Source organism: Scleropages formosus, chromosome 5 (assembly GCF_900964775.1).
Source record: "Scleropages formosus chromosome 5, fSclFor1.1, whole genome shotgun sequence".
Classification (NCBI taxonomy): Eukaryota; Metazoa; Chordata; class Actinopteri; order Osteoglossiformes; family Osteoglossidae; genus Scleropages; species Scleropages formosus.
The window spans coordinates 20,306,443-20,321,567 of NC_041810.1; the positions used below are offsets into that span (position 1 = coordinate 20,306,443).

Consider the following 15,125-nt stretch of genomic DNA (forward strand, 5'->3'; position numbering starts at 1 on the left):
CTGCTTCTGGAAGTATATTTTTTGACTTTTTGGAATGTTTAGGCTCTATTATGTTTGCACCTCTGGAATTTTTACCACTAATTCAGAGATGAGATTACCTGAGACCCACAGATTACAGAGCAATTTGTAAGCAAAATATGGGCAGAAGATCAGAAAGGTCACCACCTTACTGTAGTAATGGTGTCTCATATGTCTTAGGTTGTGGGTTTCATTTCAGTGTTTGTGTCATTTGTGTTTTGCTCAGGTTTCCTCCCACAGCCCAGTAGAACCTGTCTCAGGAAAACTGTTGACTTTATGAATGTCACTCCCCAGTGTAAATGGCAACTGGTAAACTCTTTTGTTTTATAAAAAAGCAAAGAAACACTGAAAGTCGTATTTCATTGATTTTAATAGAAGATTGAAGGATCAAATAAAACTACAAAAAATAAGGAAAAGAGGAAAACAATTTTTAAGTTTTTGTTAATTTCACATGCTCTTTTAAGACTAGTACAGACTCATGAACGCTACACATTGAATATACTTACGTTGCATTTCTGAAGCACTTAAGGCATACACATGCAGTCTGTTATGATTAAAAGAAAGAGGTTTTTTTTTTTTATTTGAAGCTTGGTTTGACTTTCTTATACCATCTCAACAATTCTTGTCACACAGAGCTTTCAGTTTTTTGCTGTTTTGTTCAAAGCAGTCAATTGTGTTTTTTACACCTGTTTCATGACAAAGGAGATATTGAACCTTCTCTGAGATCCCTGCAACAATGTCATGTATCTCCTGTAATATCACCATGATGGGCTCCAAAAAAACAAACTTCCTTGTCTGAGCTTCTGCTACACTAGCTGTGCCAGTGAGTTTGCCCAAAACTCTGACGGCAGCCCTGAGCTTCTCCTGTATAGCAGCAACAGAGCTTCGCTGCCTTGACAATTCCTGTTTGACTTTCTCTATTTCTTCCAAATTCATCTTCACGTTGGAAATCTCTGTCATCTTCTCTTTAACCTTTGTTTCGCAGTTTGACAGATCCCGAGAAGTACTTTCCACACGACCAACCCAGCATTGCACTTCACTTTCAGCCTGATTTTTGGCTCCTGTAGCATTGTTTAAGTCTGTCTGGTAGACTCCAATTAAAGTCCCTCCTGTAAAGCAACAAGACCAGTTAAAATGTACAACAGGCAAAAAAAAAAAAAAAATCAGGGCTTGTGAATGAAAGCACAATGTGGACGTAAGTGAGGAAGAAAAAATCAAATTAGGACACTCACCAATGATTGGCCCAACAATTGGGATAAACATCAGTCCAATGCCAGCATTTCTTACAGCCTCATCGTGTTCCATTCTTGCTCGAATTTCGTTGAGTGTTTTTTGTGTTGATGCCAAGTGTGATCTTGCATTCTCTAATGACTGCCTGTAACTCTGCAACATTCTTTGGTTGCTTGCAAGTTCATCACTCAGATTTTTATGTTCTGTTTCTTTGTTTTCTCGCTGCCTTTGCAGTTCTCCTATCTTTGCTATCAGACGCTCATATTCTTCATCTGTAAGTTGCAGCTGACCTGAAGCTTTGCACTCTGATAACTCAAAGCTCTGTTTTGCTTTAAGAATGAAAGACCGTATTTGTTCATATTCTGCTCCCTTTATCACTTCGTCAGCATCGATCAAAATTACTGAAAGATCATTAAATGCTTGCAAACGTTCAATAAAAGATGGTGCAACAGCCAAAACAAAGCTTTTCTCCTTGCTTGCTGTTTCCCTAAACAAGACAAGTACACAATTTATGTACATAGATTTCAGTGATACTGTAAACACAACATGATGTATAATAATCCCCTCAGTGTAAATACGGATGAACTGTAGAACCACCTGAGTATGTGCATTAAAGGATATTCTCCATAAATTACAAAAAATGTAATGATGTAAATTATGAAGCTTACCAATCCATGACAGATCTTGTTCGGTACTAGTCGTCCTGTTGGTGCAAGCTGATAAAAATTGGTGATATATAAAGCTAAACAGCGGGTGGGTGTGGACTCTGTGGTGATGATGGGGAAGGTGGGGCTTCCAGCTGTTAAGGCTGAACAGGCGGCAATCTTTCTTGTTATGTTATGTTGTTGCTATTAATAAGACTGCAACTGATACACAGCGCCGATCTTCTTGGACGTGCAAGTTCATTAAATACTATAACTCAACAGCAAATTTACACTTGTTCAGTTCCATCCTTGATATTTATACAGTGCACCTTACTATGTAGTTGTCAGCTTGTAAGGAATATTCTTTGGTAATATCCTTACATCTCCTTTCCTTAAATTAAAAAAAAAATAAAAATTCTCACCCTTTATAGAACACAACACACTCATTCAAGCTAAACAACATTATACACTAGTGTATATACTGATTTCTTTGTTCTGGTTTTATAGTCAGTCTTTGTGGTTTTTAAATGGTCCTTGATGATCTCCTGAGGACTGGCACCTCATTACAACCTGAGCTTTCAATTTGTTTTGCTCTACAGGAGCATCACTGTGGTGAAGCTTCTCTTCCTTGTCTTTCTTAGTCAATGCAATTTTGGATGATGATTGTGATGCCTGACTGTGATGTTCATTGGAGGCCAATAGACACTATATCGGTTCAATCTTTTCAATGTCTAAATGTCCTGTACATGAAGTCTCTGAAGAATGCCTTCTCTCAGTACAACTGGAATTACTATTGTGTTCTTGTTCAGTAACATTCCATGCACAACTGATAGACTCTTGTAATTGTTGGTCTTCCTATATTTCTTCAGCAGTCCTAGGTTTCAATGGAGGCGATACTGGTATCATACTTGTCAGAACATAAATGTGGGGTGCTACTTCAGTTTCATTCAGGTTCTTCTCAGTTATTGATTCAGGTCCATGTGTTCTAGACAATGCATCTGCCATTGAGAACTGTCACGTTGAATGATATCTCTGTAACTCGATCATCACTCTTTGGAGCCGAGGCGACATCTTGTTAAGATGTTTCTTCTTCTGGTTTTTCTGCAAGGGTCAAAAAAAGCCCATATTAGCTTTCTTTGGCCCTAGGTGTGAGCAAACTATATTGAAGACCACCTTGACAAAGTGGCAAATTTGGATAAAAAAAATTATTGTGTATAGAAGTATAAAAACAACTACTTTTGGAAAAATTGAAAAAAAAAAAACTGTTGACTACACAGGAGAAAAGAAATTAAAACCTTTAAAAGCATCTGTTGGGATTTATCAAGTGCTTACACTCTGATAAATACATCACCTGTTTTCAGGACAACCAATATTGTATTTTACTTATTAGACATCTGTAGGAACTGGAATAGAGGACCCAATTCTATTGAATTTTTAGAACAGAAAAAAAAAAACTAAAGGAGTTACACCCAGGAAGGCATGGTGGTGCAGTGGGTTGGACCAGGTCCTGTTCTTCAGTGGGTCTGGGGTTCGAGTCCCCCTTGGGGTGCCTTGTGATAGACTGATGTCCTGTCCTGGGTGTGTCCCCTCCCCCTCCAGCCTTGTGCCCTGTGTTGCTGAGTTAGGCTCCAGCTTGCTGTGACCCCCCCCCCCCCCCCCATGGGACAAGTGGATTCAGCCAGCGTATATGTGTGTGGATGTATATAGACACCATTGCTTAGTAGTCTTTATTTTGAAGAAATTAACTGTTGAATACAAAATAAATAAAAAGCTTTAAACACTTCAAATAAAGACTTTACCCCTGTTTTGGGGATAACGGGCACTAAAGTTGACTAAACGTAACATGTTAAAACAGGAGAATCCAATTCCTGTGAATTCCGAGAACAGAAAAAAGTGATGGAGATACATTCAAATAGAAATAATTTTATGGCATTGCAACGAGTGGGTAACAAGTACAAACAAGTGTGTTAATTAATTTTTATGTTGGATCATGCAATTTTTTCTTATCCCACTTGATATTAAGTCACCTTGGGCTGCTAAAAGAGAATTTTGAAAAGAGAGTTTTTGGTTTTGAGTCTTGAAAGAATTAACATATTAAAAATCATCAATGACAAACAGTTAAATCCAAGTATGTGGAGAAACTATAATTGAACAGAACAAAAGAAACAACTTCCAAATCTAGTAAATTAGAGAAAGAAAATGCTTCCAAGACCAATATGCTGTCCATCGCCCTGCGACGTTAAATTGCATGTTAGCGATGCAGCTTGACTGAATAAGTCTCCTGAGAAAGTTACATTCACTGTGGGGGATGCTGCACCATCCAGTGACACAAAATTGAGATCATTCTTGGGATCAAGAGCATAGCTACGTGGTGGCCGTGGGTGGCCAGCGCCACCCCTGACTGAAGCTCGGCCACCCCTCCAGCCACCCCTGTTGCGCAAAGCATTCTGACCACACTGACAGGTGACTGCTGCTAAGAGAGACAAGGAGGAAACAGATACAGTCTGAGAGGAGCTTGCGGAGAAGCTCTCAGACACAACACACATCAGACCAGAATCAGAGATGAATAAAACAATTTGCATCATTAGCATCTAAAAATATAAATAATTTAGAATAAGGCTCGTATTAAATGATATTATAATGTTTTTACAGACGTTTATAAGTACTGCCACTGTAGTTTCTTGTGTACATTTGTAATAAATAAATTCTGTAGAATTTATAGAATTTCTGCCTGTAGAATTTGCTTTTGGTACAGCATGTCACAGTCAGTTGTGATTTTTGTTTCTGGCCACCCCAATGAAATCACTGGGTCTTGCCTGGCCATCCCTGAAAAAAAGTTCTGGCTAAGCCCCTGCTTGGGATTAATTAACTTCCACAGCTGATTTATAGCAAATTTAAAGACTGTAAGGGGAAGCAGTGATGCTGGTTAACAAAGTGTCTGTCAGCATTTTGGAAACTAAAAGAGCTGTTGGTGTCACGAAAGGTGCTAACCCAGATCAGTCATGAACTGAAAATTGGACTGGCATATGTTTCATTACTATATGGCATCGGTGATGTTCTGCTCCATGGTTTATGGAAGGGTGTGGAAAAAAATGCAGCCTTTGCTTCAAGGACTGTTGGCGCAGCTGAAAAGAATTATGCTTAAATTAAATGTGAGGCCTCAGGGATATTCTTACGAATACCACGTTTTTATCCTTTAATTTTATCTTTTCAAGCCATGTTTTATTGACATGTTGCCCAACCATTCCAGTTTGCTTCAAGGGCTGTTGGCACATGCTTAAATTAAATGTGAGGCCTTAGGGATATTCTTATGAATATGACCTGTCTATCCTTTAATTTTATCTTGTCAAGTTATGTTTTACTGACATGCTGCTCAACCATTCCAGTGAAAAATGCAATTTACTGTGTTTTTGAGAGTCACTCCATCAGTTTTTTTTCTGTCCTCGGAATTCATAGGAATTGGATCAACCTGTTTTTACATTTGACGATCAACAAACTGCATTACCTGTTATCCTCAAAACAGGGGTGAAGTTTTTGTTTGAAGCTTTAAAGGTTTTTCTTTTATCTTGTGTATTCAGCAGCTGGTGTCTGCAAATAAAGCATATGAAGCAATGGTGTCCATATTCCCATGCACACTGCTTTTTTAAACATAACAAAATACATAATCGTGCATTGATGTACTTGAAACTGATCATTTTCATTTAATTTACCAAATGCTGTGATAAATCAGAAATGACACTCCAATCAGTTTTAACTTTTAGTATCTGTCCATAAATACATCTATATTAACAATTACTGCTTTTGTACACTTTACTAAATACACACACACACACACACTTTCTGAACCGCTTGTCCCATACGGGGGTCACGGGGAACCGGAGACTACCCGGCAGCACAGGGTGTAAGGCCAGAGGGGGAGGGGACACACCCAGGATGGGACGCCAGTCCGCCACAAGCGGGACTCGAACCCCAAACCCACCGGAGAGCAGGACCCGGTCCAACCCACTGCTCCACCGCGCCCCCTTTTACTAAATATTTTCTGAAAATATCTGTGAATATAACCCACGTACTAAAGATTGATACAAAGAAATAGACATTTCCAAGAGTTTTTTTATCATATTAATTTTACAAGGGCTTTCAAATGTCCATCCATCCATCCATCCATTTTCTTGCCCACTTGTCCTTCTAGGGTCGCAGTGGCAACAGGGAGAGCAGAGAGGCCCAGCCGCCCCGTCCCCCACAACTTCCTCCAGTTCAGCCCAGGGGACCCCCAGCCGTTCCCAGGCCAACCGTGAGATATAATCCTCCAGCGGGTCCTGGGCCGTCCTTGGGGCCTCGTCCCAGTTGGCCATGCCTGGTATACCTCCAAAGAGAGGCACCCAGGGGGCATCCTTATCAGATGCCCGAATCACCTCAACTGGCTCCTCTCAATGTGGAGGAGTAGCAGCGCTACTCTGAGCTCCTCTCGGATGGCCAAACTCCTCACCCTATCACCGTGTGGAGAAAACTGATTTCAGCTGCTTGTATCGCAATCTTATTCTTTCGGTCATTACCCAGAGTTCATGACAATAGGTGAGCTTAGGGACATAGATGGAAAGAGCTTTGCCTTGTGGCTCAGCTCCCCTTTCACCACTACAGTCCGGTACAGCGCATTACTGCTGCCGCTGCTCCCAGTCTGCGGCCGATTTCACGATCCCTTCTCCCCTCACTCGTGAACAAGGCCCCAAGATACTCAAACTCCTCCACCTGGGGAAAATTCTCTCCCCTTACCTTGAGGGGGCATGCCATCCTTTTCCGTGAGAGAACCACGGACTCAGACTTTGAGGTGCTGATCCTCATCCCAACTGCTTCACACTCAGCTGCAAACCGTTCCAGTGTGTGTTGGAGGCAACCATGTGACGGTGCCAAAAGGACAACATCCTCTGCTTTTTACACATAGAATGCTCTCCTGACCTTGACTGCACCTTGATATCCTTTCCATGAAAACTACAAATAGGAGTGGAGACAAAGTACAACCTTGGTGGAGTCCAACACCCACACTGAACGGCCAGGAGATGAGAATGTTTACCCTGCCTGGAATAGAGTCACCGGGACCTATCCCTGGAGCCAGGCCTGAGGGTAGTGTTCCTAGGCGAGCGCCTGGTGGCTGGGCAGCCCACGTAACCTGGCCGGGCTCAGCCCCAGAGGGCAACGTGGAGCAGCCATGTGGGCCCACCATCCGCAAGGTCCAACATGGGGGTTGGGTGTGATGTTTTTCAGGCAGCAGGAGCGGGCAGGGTGGCGGGCGGCGTAACGGCCCCTTGCAACAGAAACTGGCTCTTTCAAATGTCATGTTTCTCATATTAGCTTTACCATCCCACTCCTGCATAAAGGTTCTAGTGATCAAAATTGACTATATATGGTGTTTCATTAGGTACATATGAGCATAGAGGTGTGATGCAACAGGGGGGGCGAGGCATTTTTTGGAGAGAATAAATACCTTTCCCTATTGCAAGGTTCCTAAAGAACAGCACAAGCTGGGGAAAAAGCTTTTAGCTTCAAACACCATTGACATTGATCAGCATAAGGTATTTACATTTATTTACACTTTCATGTTATTCATTTAGCAGTCACTTTTTCTCCAAACTGAAGTACATCTCTGAGAAAAATAGAGTGCATTACATCAACATTTGTTTCATTTTATATTTTTATTGGTATTAATATTTTACATTTTCAAACAATTTATTTTTCCATGTTTTAAATGAAAGACATGTCGCACGTTTACTATTTATGTAGATTAAAAGTAGGCATTACTGAATGAATGCTTCACAGGTGTATGATATGGATTCTACTACTGAGTGAATAGAAAAGATGGCAATATATGTGAACTGGAGGGAAATAGTGCCCAACCAACTTGTGCAAGCTGACAGTATCGTGTCATATCTTTACACACCTAGTTGTCTTCATAAGATTACGATTTAGATGGTAGATCTCAAGGTTTTCTTTGTGAAAATGCAGAGAGTCGACGCAAGTAAACGGATTTTCCCTCTTAACACCGACCCTCGTTATCACATCCTGATTGGCTATTTCTGGCACGCGCGCACAGGAGCCCGACAAAATACCGAGATTCCGGGCTACTGTTCCACCAGTACGTTGCCACCACTGTGGTGTTCTGGCACCAAAATGTGGCTCCATACCTTAAAGAAAAGTTGAGCAAGAAAATGAAGAGCGCGATGAAGACTGACTGGCAGTTAGAATTTATAAACGCTCAAACAAAACCAATGTCTTTGGTCTGAGGCGAGTCCGTCGCTGACGAGAGTACCAGAAGCGCTGCAACAAGCGCTCAAACTTTGACAAAAATTTACGAACATGCGGATTAATGGGTTTTAAAAAGAAACCGGACTCGTTTTCATCTAGCGGGAAAATGCTGCGGTTGCCCTCACCACGCACAAAAAACGACCGTAATAACAGGAGCATGTTAGACGAACGGAATTAGTTTGGGACAGCGTTTCACACTCGCAGCTTCCATGTTCCCGCCAAGGGGCTGTGGTTTGCGAAAGAGCCGTTTACAACCGGCGATGTGGGACGAGAGTTTGTACCAAATGCAAACAGGCGCGTGCAGTTAACCGACATCCGGGCATCTTCTTGTGACCTGATGTGCGCGCTTTGTGTGGTGTGAACCGGTTTTGGGCACAACTGGATCAGGTCCAGGTCACAAACACCAGAAGGCTCACACTTGTTCTCTTGACCATGTAACATGTTTGCTATGAGCTTTACAAGCTTTTCGCATGTTAATGCAATAAAAATAAGTCACCCACCCCCACTCCTCCCATCAGTGTCTGCGGATTGCTTTTCATATCATGCTTTACAGCTCCAGGAAAGTCAGGTAAGTGCAATTTAAGCAATAAGAAGGACAACAGCACTGGACCAGACTTTGATCTGTTTCTCCTCTCACACCTGTACTCTAGCTTCTAATTTATCTGTACACACACTAACTCTTCATGTGAGTTTCACACCCCTATGTCCATAGAGATTTTACGGTAATACATGTCTGTGTGATCTCAGAATGTGACAGCTATGGTAAATGTACCCTGTACTAACCAGCTGAGTTAATAGGTGCCTGTAAATTGCATCCAAACAGACTAGCAGTGCAGGACCACCTGAAGTCATCTTTCGTTGCCAGTATTTACAGTTCATGCCTGGTGCTTGTGAGTGCTGATTATAATGCAGCCAGTAAGAGGTTACTGCTAATATTATGTTGACAAAACAAGAGAAAGCTGAAATAGCAGAAACATGACAAACATTACATATACTTATGGAATGAACTGGTTGCACTTGTAATTTAAAACTACGAAAATAAAATGCTTACTACTTCAGCTGATGCTTTCTTCAAAGCAACATACAATGTTAATCTTCCTACAACTATTTACATTTACTCATTTAGCTGATCCTTTTCTCCCAAGCAGCTTATAAGGTTAATCTAACTGCAGTTATTTACCCATTTATACAGCAGGGTAATTTTTACTGGAGCAATTATTTTTTTTTTTCCTTTTAAGGGTAAGTACCTTGCTTAAGGGTACTATAGCCAGAGGGGGGGGGGAGATCAACCCTGCAACCTCTGGGTCCAGAGGGTGAAACCCTAACTACTATGCTACTAGCTGTATGTAACCACACACACACACACACACACACACACACACCCCCTACCCGGTAACACATGGCATGAGGCCGGGGGGGGGGGGGGACACACCCAGGACGGGACACCAGTCCATCGCAAGGCACCCCAAGCGGGACTCAAACCCCAGACCCACCCGAGAGCAGGACTGTGGTTCAACCCACTGCGCCACCGCACCCCCATCCCATTCGCCATACTGCACTTTATTACGCCACCAAGAAATTGATCACCGCGTTCTTACCCTGCGAACTCCGACTGTTCTGTCATCGCGGGTTCAACTTGGGATTCACTTTTGTATCTGCACTACTTCTTTTTTCTACTACATACATGGTTAAAGCAACATATGGAACTGGTCATTACACGCCTATCATGTCACATTCAGCTGGGTAATTTTTCTGGAGCAATTTAGGGTAAGTACCTTTTTCAAGGGTGCTGCAGTTGTAGGTGGGATTCAAACCTGCAACCTTTTAGACCAAAGTATTTTTTTCCATAATGAAATGTAATTAAATTATACTGCAGAAGAAGGAATTCTCATTAATGGGATTAAATATTAAATTCATTTTGAACTTAAATGTAAATGTTTTCTTTCCAGCAACGAAGAAAAATGACAGAAGTTGTGAAATCAGTCCAGTCACTTTGTAAGATTGAAGATTTTAGAGAAGACACAAAAAAGATAATGCAACCGTATGCTAACTGGGAAAAGTTTTTGGTGCCTGGACCAGTCTCCATAGCCATTCTGGGGGAACTTGTCTGCATCTCCTCAGATGTAGATTTTTCCATCAACAAGAACCCCCCCAGTGGTGGGTTTCAGTTTATCAAGTATCCAGAGTCATTCCGTGCCTGTCTGATGCAAGTGGCCAATTCAGGATGGGCAGCATTCAATGAAGCTCATAAGAACATGGACCAGATTCGTCTCCATACTGCCAGTGTTCCAGGTTACGTGACAATGGCAGCGAAAATACTGCTCCAGGACAATGATGAGCTTGTCCAGACTCTCCTCCCTGACCAGTTGGAAAACATAGCTACTATATCAAAACAATGCACAGATCTAGCTAAGAATACTGAAAAGAAGTTCAATATTGTCATTAACCTGATCCAAGAATTATTAGAAGCATGCGTCAATGCAAAGAAAATCTATGGGGATGAGCTGGAGGAAGTGCAACGTAACATAGAAGCAGCAAAGGAGAAGAAAAAGGCTTCAGATAAAGCCAATGAAAGAGCAACAAAAGCATATGAGGAGTTAAATAAGCACCTAGAAGAGGCACAGAACACATATAATACGGCAATAAATTCAATGCCAAGTGGTTGGGAAGTTCTTGGGATGAACATCGTAGAAGGAATCGTGCAAGGTATAACAGGTATTATAGCTCAGTGTACTACCATAATAGGAAGTGACAAGAGGGAAGATGAAAACAAGAATATTTTTGCAACAAGCAATGTATTCTCCAAATCAGGGCAGCTTCTTAAATATGCACAATCAGTGCGTGATTTTGTTCATGGAAACAAAATCAGTTGGTCTGACATATATGATCAACAATCTGAAAAATCCAAAACGGCTTTCCTGAAAGAGCAGTTTGAACAAATTCAGAAGGAGGTGAAAGATGAATCCTGTAGAGAAAAAGAGCTTGTAGCAAACATCTGCACAAAGGCTGTTGAGCTCTGTGCTGAGCTAACAAAGATTGCACCTACAGGAAAATATGACGATGCTAAGACAAAAGAGCTGATTTCTGGAATCCAGGACTTGTTTATGCAAACACATGAATTTGATTCTAAGAGTAAATCGTTCTCCAACACTCCTGTTTTTACACCTCAGCCCCCACTGCTGTCTAAAAGCAGCGAAAAGAAAGGGGCAGGTGAAGCTGCAGTGGAAAACGCCCGATTCCGTATAGAGCAAAGTCGAGCCCAACTGGAAAAGATGAGAGAGGCACAGAAGCAGAGTTTGGAAAACCTGGAGAAAAACCAGAAGGAGCTGACTGAAATCCTCATCACCCTGAGAAGCTGTGAAGTCAAGGAAATAGATTTCACCACCACCATTAAAATGTTGGTCAAGGGACTTGATGCCATGGGAAGAGTGAAGGAGCAGTGGGAGAAGATGGTGCGATTCTTTCAAATGATTTCATCTATTATCGAGACCTGCTTGAGCACATCTCTGAATAATTTTGTTAAAACGTCTGAGAAGTCATTAGAGAAGAAACTCTCATATGACACAAGAATGTTTCAGAAAGACCTGATCTATCAGCAGGCTTTTCATGCATCTAATGTTGCCAGTCTGGTGAACATGATCTCAGGGACCTACGTGGAGATTTCTGAGAAACACCTAATGGACAGGGTCAGCAGCCTGGGTAAACTCATGGCTCTCAATCCCAAATCAGAGGGTTTTGTATCCGAACGCCTAAAATTACAAAAGGGCTGCGATGAAGCTCAGGAGGCAATAAAAACTCTGGTTTCTGAGAATTGCGAGACCTACGATAAAAAAACGAAACAAAGATTTGAAACTATTCAGCGTGAGCTGAATGCAGTGCTGCCCCCAGCGTCTGAGAAAGAAACAGAAAAACTAAGATCAATCACTGCAGCTGCATTTAAGGACTTGAGTACGGACGATGCAAATCAGTTTTGCTAAAGGTGTCAATTTAAATCAGTCAATATGTACTTTCCTAAATTCTTAAACCTTTATTTGCTTTCATTCATGCTGGTGCTTTCCTACTGTATAGCACTTCTCATTGTACATAGGCCATTCATTTGCTCCGGTCTCTTCGCCAGCTCCCCCTGCTGCTAAGATCCAGTTCAAGTTCCACAACCTACAGTTTCTTACATGGCTTGACTCCTCAGTACCTCCAGTCTGTCCACTCTCCTAGGGGTAACCTCTTTCCTGCCTCTGTTTCTCTTCTCTTGGAACTTCCTCTCTCCTAGCGTACAAGAAAAGACTTCTCATTCTCTCGTCTTGATCCCAAACTGTTGGGTGAGCTTCCGCTCAACATCAGGTGGACTTCCAATCTTTTGACTTTATGCTGTCATTTCAAGAGTCTCCTCTGCACTTGTCATCTTGGAACTGGCTAGCATCTATTACTATCTGTTACTCATAGAATTTTTTTTGTATGTTGTATCTAGCTATACTTTCACCTTAGTTTATTGAGTTTTTAACAGCTCAGAAATCTAATTGCAAATGGCAAATTCCAGTTCATTGTTTTAGTAATTTGATCACACATTATTTATAGGTCAATATTTAATTTAAAGGGGGGTGCGGTGGCGCAGTGGGTTGGACCAGGTCCTGCTCTCCAGTGGGTCTGGGGTTCGAGTCCCGCTTGGGGTGCCTTGTGACGGACTGACGTCCCGTCCTGGGTGTGTTCCCTCCCCCTCCGGCCTTATGCCCTGTGTTGCCGGGTAGGCTCCGGTTCCCCGCGACCCCGTATGGGACGAGCGGTTCCGAAAATGTGTGTGTGTGTGTGTGTGTGTGTGTGTGTGTGTGTGTGTGTGTATTTCATTTAAAAATGTATTTCAAACATTGTGAAAATTGGTAAATAGCTTTATTTAAATTAATTTTTTATCAGTTCCAAAATGTTTTTTTTAATAACTTTACTAATATAATTCGATCCAGAATCCAGATAATTCAATGCTTTACTTACTTTTTCTAAGCTCATTGATTGTTTTATTATTAAATAGTAAAATATTGTTTTCTGAGTTCAACAAGAACAGGAACTCAAGTTGAAGTCAGGTGCTGCAGCAAAAGAGAATGCCTTCTACTATTTTCTGAGGAAGTGGTCAGGATTTTGCTATTTGCATCATGTTTTCCTGACTGTGAGATATTACTTTGTGTGTCAATTTTAGATCTAGGCAGAATCATGGCATATCTGAAGGTGATCATCTTTACTGTGTGATGGGATATAATCAGTTAGCTCATGTTAGCAGTGACACTGCTGATGTCCATGACAAAATCACAACTGAAATGATTGTGATGCTCGAGGTGGTTTTACGAAATTGAAAATATTTGATGGCTTTAGAATGACTTTGTTGTTATGGGGGAACATGTGCGTATTATTGCTAAAGAATATTGTACTTTTGAGTTTACAATTGCATGTGATCTAGCGGCATACATTTCTGAAGTATGTAAAGTACATCAGTCTGATTTTTTTTTTGACAGGATTAAATCTGTTTCTGAAGGCTGGGTAAATTCATAAATGTTCATATTCCAGCCACCGAGTAACGTGTGTAATTGTTTTTATTTGCTTTTGTCATTCTTTTAGTTGTTTCCCATTTATTTTTCTTTTACCATTCATTTAAATTTATATTTTTAATCAAATTTAATCAGTTTATCTTTTGTGTAATGTCTTTTACTCTTTCCTGTGTTTGCTGTAACCGCAAGTAGTAGTTGTGCCTATGGGTGATACAGTTCATTCATAAGTTTGAGTTTGTTTCTTTTAGGCTTGAACTATAGGTAACATTTCCACTCTTCACTTATTTAGAATCAAACGAGGGTGTGGGGGACTTTTGAAGTGTACTTACTTTTTTACAATTGTATTATTTTCTCTTTATTATATTGCCATTTTCTTTCGACTACCATAAACAAATTACACTTGTAACTCTTGTTACGGACATCCAACTTAATACTTCTTGAAAGTACAAGCATTTCCAAGTTTATTTTTAATTGCATTTCCTTTATCAGTCTATTATGTAAAACGTCTTAGTGAAAATGACCTGCAGTTCTGCTTTACACCTTTAGGGGACAGTAAAACAGTCTTGCATTTGTAATGCAGAGCACACCACTCTTTATGACAGTCTTATGGTTAATTTTCAGTTCATATTAACTTTGTCTAATGTGTTCAACCCTTTCCAGACAGACATTGCAAATTAGCATCAGCTCGTAATTATTTTTCCAAGTGACAATATTAGTTTTACCCAGAGAGGATTAACAGAATGTAACCCATGCATAAATCAAGGGATTAAGCTGTATAGTTAAGTTTCATTGATTATGTCATAGTGGGTGGATTTCTGGATCTTTCTGAGTCCAACTTCTGGTCTAACTTGCGGTACAAATGTATCATGATTTCTTTTTAATTATTCTTGAATTATTCTTTATTATGTTAGTCACTACATGATAAACATCTTTTTTCTTATAGCATATTTCTTTATTCCACTTTATTGCCTGCCTTTGTTTTCAAAACAAACTAAAATTTCAAAGTGTTTTAAACAATAGCCCATAAGCATGCTGGCATGGCACCACACAGGACACATTAACCTCATCATGGCCATAAGTTCTTTGCAAGTGCATATTCATTCATGATTGATATCATCCAGTGAGAACTGTATTCAAAATATGGAATGGCCAACTTCTGAAGCTTTTTTGCCTCATTATTGAAAACTCCAAGAACCTCCAACTGGAAAAAAGAAATCAATCAGATCAATTCAGAAACATCAAGACTTCCTTGAAAAGTCCTGCAGACAAGTGTTGAACATCTCTGCAGACAAAATGTGCAATTCTGAAGACAAGCAAGATTGATTACTATACCAGGACAGCGCTGGAGTTAGCGCTCTTCCCTTATAAGCTAAAGACCACCTCTGTAAGACAATAGTCCTGAATTGCT

The 15,125-nt window shown here is 40.8% G+C and overlaps 1 protein-coding gene across 1 annotated transcript; it reads left to right on the top strand.

The window, feature by feature from the left end:
- Positions 1-10,150: 10,150 nt before the first annotated feature.
- LOC114910512 (centrosomal protein of 290 kDa-like) lies at positions 10,151-12,446 on the top strand. Its single transcript, XM_029251908.1, has one exon. It carries the CDS (start codon positions 10,151-10,153, stop codon positions 12,164-12,166), a length of 2,016 nt encoding a protein of 671 aa, XP_029107741.1. The 3' UTR covers positions 12,167-12,446.
- The last annotated feature ends 2,679 nt before the right edge of the window (positions 12,447-15,125 follow it).